At 43.2% G+C, this 14,111-nt stretch overlaps 1 protein-coding gene across 8 annotated transcripts in view; it reads left to right on the forward strand.

Annotated features, from left to right (window-relative positions):
* LOC105213043 (uncharacterized) overlaps positions 1-14,111 on the forward strand; it is a 131,732-nt gene that overhangs the window by 89,447 nt on the left and 28,174 nt on the right. For all 8 annotated transcript variants that reach the window (XM_054228730.1, XM_054228731.1, XM_029040753.2 and 5 more), the window contains one exon: positions 1,966-8,088. In XM_054228730.1, the coding sequence (XP_054084705.1) occupies positions 1,966-8,088 (6,123 nt within the window). The remainder of the gene's footprint in view (positions 1-1,965; positions 8,089-14,111) is intronic.

A 14,111-nucleotide genomic window follows, 5' to 3' on the forward strand; every position in this document is an offset into this window, starting at 1 on the left:
TGTATGTGTGCATTCGTTCAATATTATTACCATATTTGAAGTGCAACAAGCTTCCGGCGTCATGCATTGTTAGTTCCATAAACATGGGAATACAAACAGTGGAAGGCCTAAATGACCCAAGCGCTTGCCGAATTTCTGCTCTAATATTGAGACAAAATGCCAAATACAGACAAGAAGTCGCCGACGTACTTCCAAATGACTGGCTTTAAATAGCAAGCTCTATTAGATATTAACTTATAAAGGACGAAATATGAAAAAAATTAAAATGTTTTGTTGTTTTGATATATGTACCTATACTATAAATGTGCCACAGCTGTGTGGATTTTCAAGTATAGAGAAATATTCTTCATTGTTTCCATAATAAATTGTCAACGTACTTATGTACATATATATGGAAATCATCTGCTATATATTTTGAAATAAACTATTCGATTCGCTGAGTCATAGTCAGGAACTATTTTTGAAAATTAGGTGGTGTAGATGTCCCATCATGAGTACACCAGATGAGTCCCACAATTGCCATCATCTCTCTTCTCACACAATTTAACACTCATCTCTCAATTATTGTTCACACATCAAAAAATGCCACAAATTAATTTACATATATTTTCTCTTGTTGTATTTATTGGAAATTTGTTGTTGTATTAAAAATTCGTTAGCAGTGTGTACAAACCATTCGAAAATAAACGAGTATATAAAAGACTGCTACTATTGCGGCTATTTTTAAGAAATTCACCTTGCACTACATAGTATAAGTGAGAGTTGCGCTGGCATCTGTGCATATGTATAAATACCGATTTGTGTGTGCACGCACGCTTATATACTCAACAACGTAACATATTCTGCGTTGTAGCACCGAACTAGTCCGAAAATACACTAGTTTGTAGCTAGAAACACGAACTAGCACCCATTAGGGAAATATTTTTCAATTATTTGGTCTAGTGAAGACTAGAAAATGTCTGAACAACATCTGACAGTTCATCTCCTAGGACATAAATCACTGTGTTTCAGTGATTGCTATTTTTAAATCACTGTGATTTTATGTTGCTATTGCGATCGCCACTGAAAAACCGAATTTATGAGAATTTGTAATCCACATTTATTTTTTAAAATTCATCACATTTTCACATTTACTAACAACCCAACCCAACATTATCGAAATCGCAACTAAATTTGCAACTGTCACTGAACTGCTATCGCTACTGTGATCGAACTCAAAGAATTGAACTGGTATTGTGATCACAATTAATGGAATCCACAACCTATTTACAAAAACTAATCGCAGTTTCTATATGTGATTTTTCAATCACAGTGAAAAAGTCGCCGGTAGTGACTAGTACTAATACTAGTTGCATAGTAACTTTTGAGTAGTTAATTTGACCGCTGGGTTATGAAATTAGTGCGCTATATCAACTTGTCTTTAAAGTATCTAAAATAAACTAAATCAAATATAATCTTATAGGAAAACAGATCGAGCTCACAGGGATTATAGAAGAAGAAGAGTATTTAATGCCATCTGTACCATATATTTGTTATTTTATTTATAAATCAGATCCGTGTTGCAAATTGCCGTTATATCAAGATGTGTTGCACGACATCGCTATCCATCTGTCGAAAGCCTTACAATGTTGTTCTCATACACGTGTATATATGTATGTGCTTGTGTTCGTGAGTTCAGAAATTGCAGATGGTCTAAGTAACATCCCCGCCAGCAATTTTTAATGTTAATTGTGCAATTTGTCACAATGAAAGGCAAAATATTAATGCAAGTCTATTTTTGCGTGTGTTTGTTCCTCGAAATCAACAATGGCGACCGCAACTTAACGGAAAATAACGAATATTCAAATCAAACGCCAACAATCAACAACAAATGACCAACTATAATGACCAACACGAACAAAAACAAAAAAAATCTAAAACAAATTATCTGTATGAACTTGCAACACGCTCGCTCGCTTCCCACAGATGTTGCTTGTGAACGGCAGAGTCGCCCGCGGCAGCGCAGGCCGCATCCCACAGCATGCGAATTCTACGAGCAGTACTATGACCATGCCGTGCACACTCCAGTGCACCAGCAGCAGTTGGAGCAAATCAAAACGCAATACCTGTGCCATCAGCACGACATCACCATTGACCGTGATACGGTGTTGAAGATAAATCGCCTTGCCACACGCAGGAATTTGCATAAACGCGACCACAGCTGGCCGCCGCCGTGCAGTGATTACGCCGAGGGGAGTGAAGCAATCGCTTCGAGCAGTGGGGGCGCTGAGGAGGTGGGTCGCGGAACGCAATCACTCACACACTCGCGCAGTTCCTCGAGCGAACAGCAAGCCCAGCAAATGCGATATGAACAGCATCTAGCACAGCAACAACGAGCCAGTTGTAACAACAATGCGTTGCACTTTGCGGAGAGCGTGTGCAGGGGGCATGGCATCGATGCGATACGTGAGAAATTCAATAGTCCCACGCGAATAATTGAACCGACGCCCACCGAGTTGCGGCAACGCAATAAAATGGAGCAATTGCAGTTTCGAAAGCAAAAACTACAGAAAAATGCGACAAATAAATCAGCACGTGTCACCGATAGCTCCCGCGAGACGCGCGCGAACATCTCTACTGATGGCGATGTTGGCAAGGCGCAGCAAACATTGACAAATGTGTACAATAACATGGCTAATACATCATCGGTCAACGCGGCTGCAGATTCTTTGTGGTCCGTCATCGCGCCGAAGGCAGCGGTAACCACCAGTTGGCCTGCAGCCATGAAAAATGATGAGGGGAGTGGGGAATCGACTAATATTGCCACCACTAGCAGCTCTGATGCTGCAGATTACGGCACCCCGGTGGCGCGCGGCTTCTCCGCACCCGAAACTAAAGCGGCCGATGAAAATATTGGGCTGGTGGAGCCACGTCGCTATTACTTCGAACAATTGGCGCGTCGCGATGAAGGGACACCTACACCTAAAAAATGGCACAGTTATGACAATATTGTGGCAGCCACATCGGACCAACTACAAATCACCAAGGAACGTATCGCAACAGCCGCCATCAATAATAATAGACAATCACAGTCGCTAGATCGTGGACGCGCGCAGCAACAGCGTCGACGCGAACAGTTGCCACCACTGAAACCTCGGTCCGCTGGCGGTCCGGCTAGTGGGGGCAGCAGTCCCGCAGCGCATATAACACCAGTGAGCAGTACAAGCGAAATCAATGTAACAACACCAAAAGGGGAGAGCAGTGCTTTTGGTGGCGGTCGCTTTGGCATGGCAAAGACAACGCCACTAACGAGCCATCCATCAAGATCGAGTGAAGGCATGTCACCGCGCGTACAGCGGCGTGCCATTAAATTGGCAACTGAAATACAAATATGTTACGATGACTCGGGCGCTGATGAATCATTCAGTTCAACTGCTGCACACTTGGATGATAAGGGTGGCATGTCTTCCAGTAATTCGCGACAAATACAAACTGAAGACACTAAAGCAACGAAGCTACAAGGGAGGAACGGTAAAAATTTGCAGTCAAACCCAGTTGGTACACAGTCCGTAAGTGACCTGGAGCACATACCATTGCCCTCACCACCAAAAGTTGGAAGAATCTCATCTCAAAGTTCAAAGCACAAGACGTCTAGCAATGAGGATGTAGGTTCTGAACATTCAATTGAGGTACAACGAACCCAGAAACCCGCCAATCAAACTCAAAAGCAACAACAACAAAGACAACATCAACACTGTAACAGCGAAAGGATCATACCAATTGAGCTGGAGAAAGGTCATGCAGCTGGACATTTCAAAAAAGCGCCACGTCGAGACCTTAGCAGCGTCAGCGCGGACCAACTTTACGATGATGCTTGCATCTATTTACGCTCGATTGATTTAGATGACCGAACTGTCGCTTACATACCCGCCGCTATTACAATAGTACCCTCGCCACCTGAGGAAATGTTGCAACATGGGACAGTTGGTGAAGCTAGACGAAGAAGAGAGGAGCCTGCAGAGGCTTCAAAATCAGCTGCATCCCCTCAAATATCGCCACCGTCCATTGCCAATCGTGCAACGTCACAAACTCCCACCACCATGCCAAGGACAAATATTCAGAAATCCTCTGTAGCTGGCTCTTCAACTGTTAGCGAAACTATTAATCGCAAGAGTAATAATAAACCTCGTACCAATGGTGGCTATAAAATGAACATGCCACCAAACGAAGCTCATTGCAAGGAACCCACACACGCAGGCGCAGCCCAATTACCCATATACAATGCCTCCGATCGAAAATTGGTTGCCTCACAACCAAAAAAGCCGCAGAAAGCAGTGGGAAAAGCCAACGAAAATGAAGTTGCCAAAAGCAAAATACAAGCCGCTGCAGGGCAGAGCCAACAAAGAATACGGCCCATCCGCCCTCGCGGCATTTACTACACCGATGGTGAATACTTGTATGGGCCATTTGGCGAGATGTCAGACACGCTTGAAACTCGCACCACACCAACAACAGAGGAAGCCAGAGATGAGGCATCCAGATCCACAGCTGCCACAACTGACAGCAAACGAAATTGTGCTGCTGAAAATGAGTCGCAAATAAACAACAAAGCCATGAAGGCAATACAGAAACAACAAAAGGTAGATTGTCGCAATACAATAAAAATGCAACAAGCTATGCTGCCGCGAACGGCAACGGGGGCGCCAACTAATGAAGGGCCTCGTCGGAATTGTGAAGTAATGGAACTGTCAGAAGTAGAGCTGCAGGGGAAAAACGCAGCCGAAATAGCGGCTCTCGAAACAAAATATGGACGCTTTCAGCAATCCATTGCCGAACACCTGCGTCAAATTGACACCTATATGGAAAATGCAAAAGCCGCGCTAAATCGCAGTTTACCTCATCCAAAGCCAACACACGAACAGGATGATGGCAAAATGTCCACACGGACAGCTGATCCGCTACGTCAGCCAAATATATCACTGCAATCTGCTTCCCAGAAAACCGAAACACAACTCGAAGAGTCTGAGCTAGTGGACCAGCAAGGCATCGAAGCCGCACTCCCACCAGAAAACCCTCTGCAAGCTATAGCCCGCCACTGGCAGCAATACCGACCGTTGCACATCGTTAGCGTCACTGATGACAATCTACATGAAATGGAAACACTTGTACGTCCTATTGTGCTGGAAAATATGCCTGTGGTTGAGCAGGCTTTGCAGGATTTGTCCGCCATTAAGGTTGGTGGCACAGCAGCAAAACTGACGGCCAAGTATGCGGGCGATTTAGGAAGTCGAAGTGGCAACGATGGCAGTGTGTTACAGCCACTAATGCGACGCCTGATTGCGGTGCAAAGTAAACAGCCTGGCGTAGCACACGCAGACCCCTCAGTTAGTTTGACGGATCGTAAAGATATCGAAGGATTACTACTGGTTGAACATCACGTTGCGCCCACTGCAAGTCTAGCGAAACGTGTGACTATATTGGAAAATCTTGACGAGGCCGACGCTCATCCTGGACGTAAGCCAAATAATATCGTCCTAATTGAAATTGAAGGCGGCGATAAGAAGCATAATGTTAGCGATGTGATTGCAGTGGCAAATGACAAAATTGATGACAGCAATAATTGCAAGAGCTCAGCAGACAAGAGAAATTGTAATGACATGCTAGAGCCGAGGCCAGCTCAATCCATGGCTAAGATTCTTGCGGCTAATGAAAATGAGAATTTCGAGCAAATTTATTTGTCAAATACGCTTGAGGAAGATAATCGGAAGATAACATCCGATACGAGCGGCAGATTCGGGCACAAATTAGGTGATAAATCAACAACAAGCAGCAACTTTGATGTAATCTCGGCAGGTGAAGTCACCAATGAACATGTTATTGATGTTGTAGCCAATTATGAGCAACTAATGCAGTTGCAAGAAGGCAGAACAACGGCCGCGTCACCAAATGCAACGACAATAACTTCAACAAAACAAACACAGCAACAACAATTTCAGCATGTTTCACTTAAGAGCCCAGACATTTCAGCTGCAAGTACCACCCCCATCCCCAGGCGACGTGCAGCCACATTGACAGGGGAAAAGCCTACAATAAGTGCAATTGGGACACGACCGGCATTCACAGTATCGGCGGCAGACGAGGGAGGAAGTGAACGTCGCAAGGCCGCGACACCCCGCTGGCAGAATGAAACAATGCAACGAGAGCAATGCCAAAAACAACCTCAATCACACTTATCTGCAGCACCGGAACCACCAACTCCACCACCACCCCCGCCACTACCTCCACCGCCTCGTGCGGGAAGCTTGCCGAAAGAGTTATGCAAAAATGTGGTTTCTGGTTATATTTCCACACATCAATCGCAGGAGCAGCTGGTGGAGCAGGTAATTGACAAGCTGCAACTAGATCTGGTATCACAACGGCAATGGGAACAACTAAAGCAAGTGAAGCCAGAAAAACCAGACAACAATAAACGCTTAGCTGGAATCGACATCGAAACCTCAAATCAAGATCATCTCAGAGATCCGTTAGTTGAGCAACGACAACCATCCAAAGAATTCGCAATGCAACAACTAAATCAACAGCAATCAGCAATTTTGCCAATAACGAAGAGTAACCAAACACCGTGCGACCAACAGAATGCGCAATCAACTGAAATCACAATCCCAAGCAGCAACCCCCACTCTGCGCAAGAGACGAAACCAGCACACTGTGTTGTAACGGTTTTGACTCCAGACAAACGGGACAGGCGAACAATTTCCGGTCGCCGAGGCAAATTAACGGTGCATATCAATGGAGACAACAAAAATAATCTTGAGTCGGACAACACGGACAGTTTCGATACGTACAAAGCCACCTACGAGATACCAAGCCCCTGTTTTAAGCAGCAAATTACATGGAAGCAAATAGTGAATGTACCACAAACTGCAGACAGCAAGTTCACCACTCTTTCGGAGTTAGGCAGATACAGCGAAGATAACAATGATGTGCATACCGATGCGAAGCCAAGAGAAGAAGCAACTGCTAGCAATCAATCACTTACAGCCAGACTTCAGTTTGTCAAACAGCAATCAAGGACTCCCTCCCCAGCCCCAATGAAAACCCATCTACAGCAGTCATCCACTCGATGTTCACGCAGTCGCTCCAAAAGTCCACGTGCAAAGCAAGCCAGCCGCTCGCCCACGCGTAAATACCCCGCTGCATTAATTGAACCCAACGCACCAACCCGTGCCGCCTCTCCATTCGGCCTCAATCCGCTCGACATTACCGAACTGATTGATGACACTGCACACGCGTACGATGCCGCAGATACTGACGATCGTGGTGGGGAGCTCTCCAAACCGACCGCCAGTGCTCAATTAGGCGGCACCAAAATCGCCACCTCGTTCGCTTCTAGCAGGCAGTTGGCAGAGTTTGTGCCACAGGTGGAAGGTCACAATGTTGGCTTATTGGTGCGTACATCCACCGGTCCACAAACCCAGCAGCTGTGGCAAGCGAAGTTGCAGAGCGTGCCACACACCACGGCCGCGCGATGCAATGAAAATGCGCAAATTGAAATGGACAATGCGCTCACGCACAGCGCCGACATGCATTATGCTTATACCGAGGCTAGTGCCAATAATGATGGCGACGATGGTGATGATGATGTGGACTTGGACTACTGCGTCGACAGCCGGCAACAGCATATCGCAGATAGTGACAAACACTCAATAAAAAGGCATTCGCCAGTAGTGCCGTTATCACCATCGTCCTCCTCGGGGTACTGGGCACGTGCAGACAGTTTGCAATCGATGACGAGTGAGAGGGTGCATGACGCCCGCCGTGACGGAATCGAGACAACACCATTCGAAATACATCCACGTAGAACAGCAAAACATTTACAAACACCGTCGGTACCTGACAGCAGTGTTGCGACCGGGTTGGAAGAACCACATTCGCGCCAGCGGGGACACCGCCGCGAAGCGCACCAACAGGAAGTCGTCCTGGACAACGACAGCCGGCAGCAAAGCCCCGGTACCGTAGGCGAGCCTGCAGTCGCATTGCCACGTGAGAGTGGCATAATTAATCGCTCGTTCGATAATGTTTCACCGCGTCCCTACAACACCGTTGAAGGTATGTGCGGCTGGTATTACATGTGAAAACAATGTGTAGCTGTGTTCTTGTGCTCCCGTGTTGTCGCAGTACAAACGTGTTGGCTATGATATGTGGCACGTGTCGATGTGTCGTGTTGCACGTGATATTGAACTGATAGCAGAACTCCTGCGCGACTATTTATTTGTTTTCGTTAAATTTTCGTCAAGGACCCGGTTGGCAAATTTCGATTACTTACGAATTACATTCCTCATATAATATATTTTTTAAATTATTTTTTTTTTTGCTATTTTACCCAAAAACATTGGCTAATCACATGGATAGACGACTTTCAGCGAGAATCGAAAGTAGGACTCCCAGTAGGTTTTCTTAGAATAGTAGAGTTGGACCTCTGTCGGCTTGAATCGACCTTAGTGTATACTAAATATTTAATATCCGCTTGAATTACTCATTTGCGTAGTGAGAATACCGATTTAATCCCTCAACTGAATACAGCAGTTTTGACACCAATCGAAATAATTTTTGTATTATGATTAATACAACACTATCAAAGAGAAAAATACAAAAATGTATATTTGTATGTACATATTTCCATGCCCTTACTCTGTAGCGCACATATAAAGAAGACAGCCAAGGAGACGATAGGCGGCGGCTGTGTTTGCAACGAGAAATAATGCGCGGGAAGATAATAATTCATGCGCAGACAGGATGAAATTAATTAACATTATATGCTAATGAAATTTTAATATCTCCGCTACATTTTGCTCATAACGTTCCGTTTTCGGGGATTTCGCGGTAACGCACAGTCTCGCCTAAGCCGTTAAGTATCGTGTTGGCGGAAATTGTAAGTCGCAGCTTTCATAAAAAGCATGAACCTTTCTCAAATATTTAAGGCATTCGCACACACACAAACGCAAGTGCCTTCGTCTATTCGCATGCAGCACATAAATACTGTCAAATGAGCCATTCAACGGACCTGCTGAAATGGGTCTTGCTTATCATCGCCGAATGATGGATACACAAAAGTACGATTGCTGTCATTTTTCGACGCCAGCGCAGATACAGTTAATGCGAAAATTTTAGTTTTTTATTTTTAACATTCTGATATAAACTCTACCGCCAGCACCACAAAAGCCATCTGCGAAATGACTAGACCCAAGCAAAACATAGTTATTGCGAAACATAAACTCGGCTTGAGTAACTCTTCGTGCAGTCTGTGAGAGTATTATCTTATTCGGGTAAAGAGCCAATCCCGATCAGTTTCATGAGTCACTAAAGCATTAACACTCAGGCAAAGAGAAAAAATCAAGGCTGAAAAATGTGCAATATGAAGCGTGTCGGCATCATTAAATGCTGTCGGGAGTTTTGTTGTTGCCGTGTATTAGATCTGTGCGCGTGGCCTTCCCCTCTCCACCGCGCATGGCTCATAATAAATTATACCTCAGGCTTGTGGCCCATCGCGACGCACCTTTCTCGCCCCCGCTGAGTCTAGTGCTTTCCGAAGCATGCTTGTTGCTTGCCACAACTTCCAGCAGCCTTCGCCGTTATTTCCTTTCCGCCATAGACCTTCACACACGCTCCTCATTTCGACGCTTTATAAATTTAGAAAAACAACACACACACATCAGCATTTCATTTATGCGAAAAAGACAGCACACATTGATAGCAGAAAATACAACCAAAAGTTGAAACACAACCCAGGGTCTGCGGTGTAAGCGCCCTTCCAGCGAATCGAACAACCTCCCTACAGATCTTACTCAACCGAATTAGCTACTTTATGCTACATATAATCGTGTGTAAAACGCGCAGGATGTCCTTATTGCTGCTGTTATTAATTTGGGTATTTTTATTATTTGCTTTGTGGTTGTTGCTGAATTTACACTTTTAATGCCAATAATAAAGATACGTTGTTCCTCTAATAACATTTATTCAAAATACGTCTTTCATTATACTTTAGAGAGCCGAGTTAAAAAGTATACAGAGAGATGGTTGTTCATCAAATTTAGTTTATAAGAAATGAATTATTAAAATGTTTTCATTTTATTTCCAACATTCAAGCACACAGTGTCAAAAACTACTATAAAATACCGATTGGGAGCTTTGCTCAAACGATTAGAGTTTCTTTCACATATAACGGCACATCTTGTGGCATTACCACAAAAAAAAAACAAATAGCCACAAATGAAAATGCAATAACGGTAACCTTATTATGATATGTCACATTTCTCCACTAGAAGACAACACAGTCAGCCTTTAGTGTTCCATCAAAGTCACTCCCCGCTCTACAATTGTTGCAATTCATTGAAATAATGCCATCAATATTGCTACTTACGCGCCATATTGTCTATTACATCCCTCAATCGGTGGAGGATGTCAGACGAGTTTCCACTTTGACATACAATTTTTTCGTTTCATTAATTTCATTTTCGTTTCTTTCGCCCGTTTTGCGCTTCGCAGACATTGGGACAAGTGTCGATGTGCGTTCCGATACTTTGTAAGCGGCTTAAAAGCGCGCTTTTGTTCTTGTTTATTTTATGTCTTAAGTTTGCTTACATTTTGCCTTAACAACAGCCATTCGCGCCTAAATTCACTCTGCATCCTTTTTCGATTTGATGCGCAAGGCAAATATTGGCATTCCGTTTCATTCGCAAACGCGGCCGTGTTAAGAGCCTTAAATGGAACCCTTTTCGCTCAAAAGTATTATTAGCACTTTTACAAACATTGCATTTAGGCGGGCGGAGCGGGCGGAGCGGGCGGCTTGGCGTGGCATATACGCCTTTGATTAGAACGCTTTTGGCACCTGCATACCGGAGAATTTGAATATTTACCTCGTGTGGGATGGGAATGCGGTAAAGCCGCGGTTGCGAGGCTAATAATCGGCGCAGAGCATTTTATAAGGTGATTAGCGTTGAGCTATTTACACATCGACTAATTATTATTTATGGAAATTTTTAATTACGAAAAGGTGAAGCCTTTCTGAAAGCTGATGCGTGCTTAAAATTGTGGGATTGAAGTGATGGATAAATCTTTTATCCGCTCACCATCATGTTAATTAAAAATCACACAGTTGTTCACCCAATTTGATTGAAAATTTTCAATAATTCCGATTGGGTTATGAACCTCTGTCTCGCAGCCGAAACCATTTCAATGGTCGTGAAAAGCTTTTGCGGCGGCCCACTTAAACAACCGCAAACTCATAACGGTTTCGGTCGAAACTATAAAAACGGCATTTTTCATTTTTCATCGGCTAGTTGCGATTTAATAAATGTGTTTTCGTACTGTCACAAGCAGCAAGTGATACATTTCCATTACAATGGGCCCGAGATCGCACCGCCCGGCGAGCGGGAGACAAATTGCCACGTAAGCTATATGAACAGTGCAAATAGATATGCAGTTATGCATCTGTGCACTCATATTGAGTGCCCATGCAGATTAAATTATGGCCACATTAGAGGCGCAAGCGGAGGGCAAAATAAATGCAAATAATTGAGTATTTATGCACTTTTGACAAAGTAGGGGTAAGCAACAAAGCAATTTGCGTGGTGCTTGACCCCTCGGTCCGCTAGTTTTTACATCATTGAACTAACATAGAAATTGCCACAGCGCTAAATACTGCAAACCTTGTAAACATGGTTTGAAAACATGCAAAAGTTGTTTAATATTTTTCGTGAATAATTTTTCTATGAGATGTAAATCCTTTAAATAACTAGAAATGTAACGAAAATAATGCGAAGCATTTTATATTTAGCTGGCGGAGCGGAGCGTGTCCGTGTGCGCATTGCTGTCTGTTTATAAATAAAGGGTGATTTTTTAAGAGCTTGATAACTTTTTAAAAAAAAAAAAACGCATAAAATTTGCAAAATCTCATCGGTTCTTTATTTGAAACGTTAGATTGGTTCATGACATTTACTTTTTGAAGATAATTTCATTTAAATGTTGACCGCGGCTGCGTCTTAGGTGGTCCATTCGGAAAGTCCAATTTTGGGCAACTTTTTCGAGCATTTCGGCCGGAATAGCCCGAATTTCTTCGGAAATGTTGTCTTCCAAAGCTGGAATAGTTGCTGGCTTATTTCTGTAGACTTTAGACTTGACGTAGCCCCACAAAAAATAGTCTAAAGGCGTTAAATCGCATGATCTTGGTGGCCAACTTACGGGTCCATTTCTTGAGATGAATTGTTCTCCGAAGTTTTCCCTCAAAATGGCCATAGAATCGCGAGCTGTGTGGCATGTAGCGCCATCTTGTTGAAACCACATGTCAACCAAGTTCAGTTCTTCCATTTTTGGCAACAAAAAGTTTGTTAGCATCGAACGATAGCGATCGCCATTCACCGCAACGTTGCGTCCAACAGCATCTTTGAAAAAATACGGTCCAATGATTCCACCAGCGTACAAACCACACCAAACAGTGCATTTTTCGGGATGCATGGGCAGTTCTTGAACGGCTTCTGGTTGCTCTTCACCCCAAATGCGGCAATTTTGCTTATTTACGTAGCCATTCAACCAGAAATGAGCCTCATCGCTGAACAAAATTTGTCGATAAAAAACATTTCGAACCGAACACTGATTTTGGTAATAAAATTCAATGATTTGCAAGCGTTGCTCGTTAGTAAGTCTATTCATGATGAAATGTCAAAGCATACTGAGCATCTTTCTCTTTGACACCATGTCTGAAATCCCACGTGATCTGTCAAATACTAATGCATGAAAATCCTAACCTCAAAAAAATCACCCGTTACATATTGGCCAAGCTGCTTACTCACTGGCGAATCTGCGACGAGGCCAAACAAGCGACCATATTTTCAGCTGTTGTTGCAGCTGTTCGAAAAACATTCGCGTGCGATTTTTTGAATTCTTCGGCGCAAAAATTAAAAATTAAATGAAATTATAGCGGCACCTAAGGGCGTCAGGTGTAATCCTGCTAAATTTGATTAGTAACCAGGTCACCGATTGTTAGTATGTAGTTCATGTATTTTAGATTTTCAACAATTTATAGCAATATTTTCTCTAAGGGTTTAATTTAACTTATATTTATCAAAGAAAGTGTAATTCAGTACATGATGGTTGCAAATTCCTCAAAAACGTTATGTTGAAATGCCCGTTATTTTAATGAACTGCTTACTTAATTCTGCACAATGGACCCAATTGATTTGAATTGAATAATTGATTGATTGAATAATTCACCACGATCGATGAAACCTGAAGCAAAAATTACTCTTAATATAATTGTGACATGATGCCATAACCACAAATACTGCAAAGTTGGAACAATCCCGTAAGTTTTTAATCCAATTAAATTAAACATTCGAAACACATTCAATTAGCTTTGACCTTGTTTTCGAAATACTGCTTAACTTTGGAATTTCATTTTGGTATTGTTCATTCTTTTCGATTTCGATTATGGCTAATTTGAGAATTTCTATTTGAACAACAACAACTTGTCAGTCATAAATAATGACAACGAACGCCAATGGCGTTCAGGTGAAATACTTTCTAAGCGATCGCTCCAAGGCTGCCCACCACTTACCTGCTCGCCGACCCACCTGCCCACCGGCCGAGCATGAAAGTAATCACATGCGCCTCAGCGCTTTTGCTATTCAGCTGCTTTGCTGGCAACATCTCGCTCATATCGATGGGCAAATTAATGTGAATAAAATTTTTAAATAGAAAAATAGCGAAAAAGTGGATGCAGCGCCAACTGAGAACACACTAACCGACAGCGAAAGACAAAAAGTGCGAACACACTTGCCAGCGCAATCCAAAAAGCGAAATAGTTTCATTAGATTTGCGAAAGCTATAAATAGAGATCGAGTATTAGTGGCGGCTGACGCAGCGTCATATATATGTGTATTTAAACAGATGAAAATTATTATGAGTATGCATGAGCACTGACAGCTGACCCTGTCCGTCTTTGCCGTGCTTTCATCTGATTGCACCTGAAAATTTCAATCCACACCGGTCTTAACGTCAAGGCGCACAAAACATTTAAATATTTCGTCTGGCTTATGCACAGCAATGTGATGAACAAATATGATTGAACACTCAGG

Source organism: Zeugodacus cucurbitae, chromosome 4 (genome assembly GCF_028554725.1).
Source record: "Zeugodacus cucurbitae isolate PBARC_wt_2022May chromosome 4, idZeuCucr1.2, whole genome shotgun sequence".
NCBI classification, from domain to species: Eukaryota; Metazoa; Arthropoda; class Insecta; order Diptera; family Tephritidae; genus Zeugodacus; species Zeugodacus cucurbitae.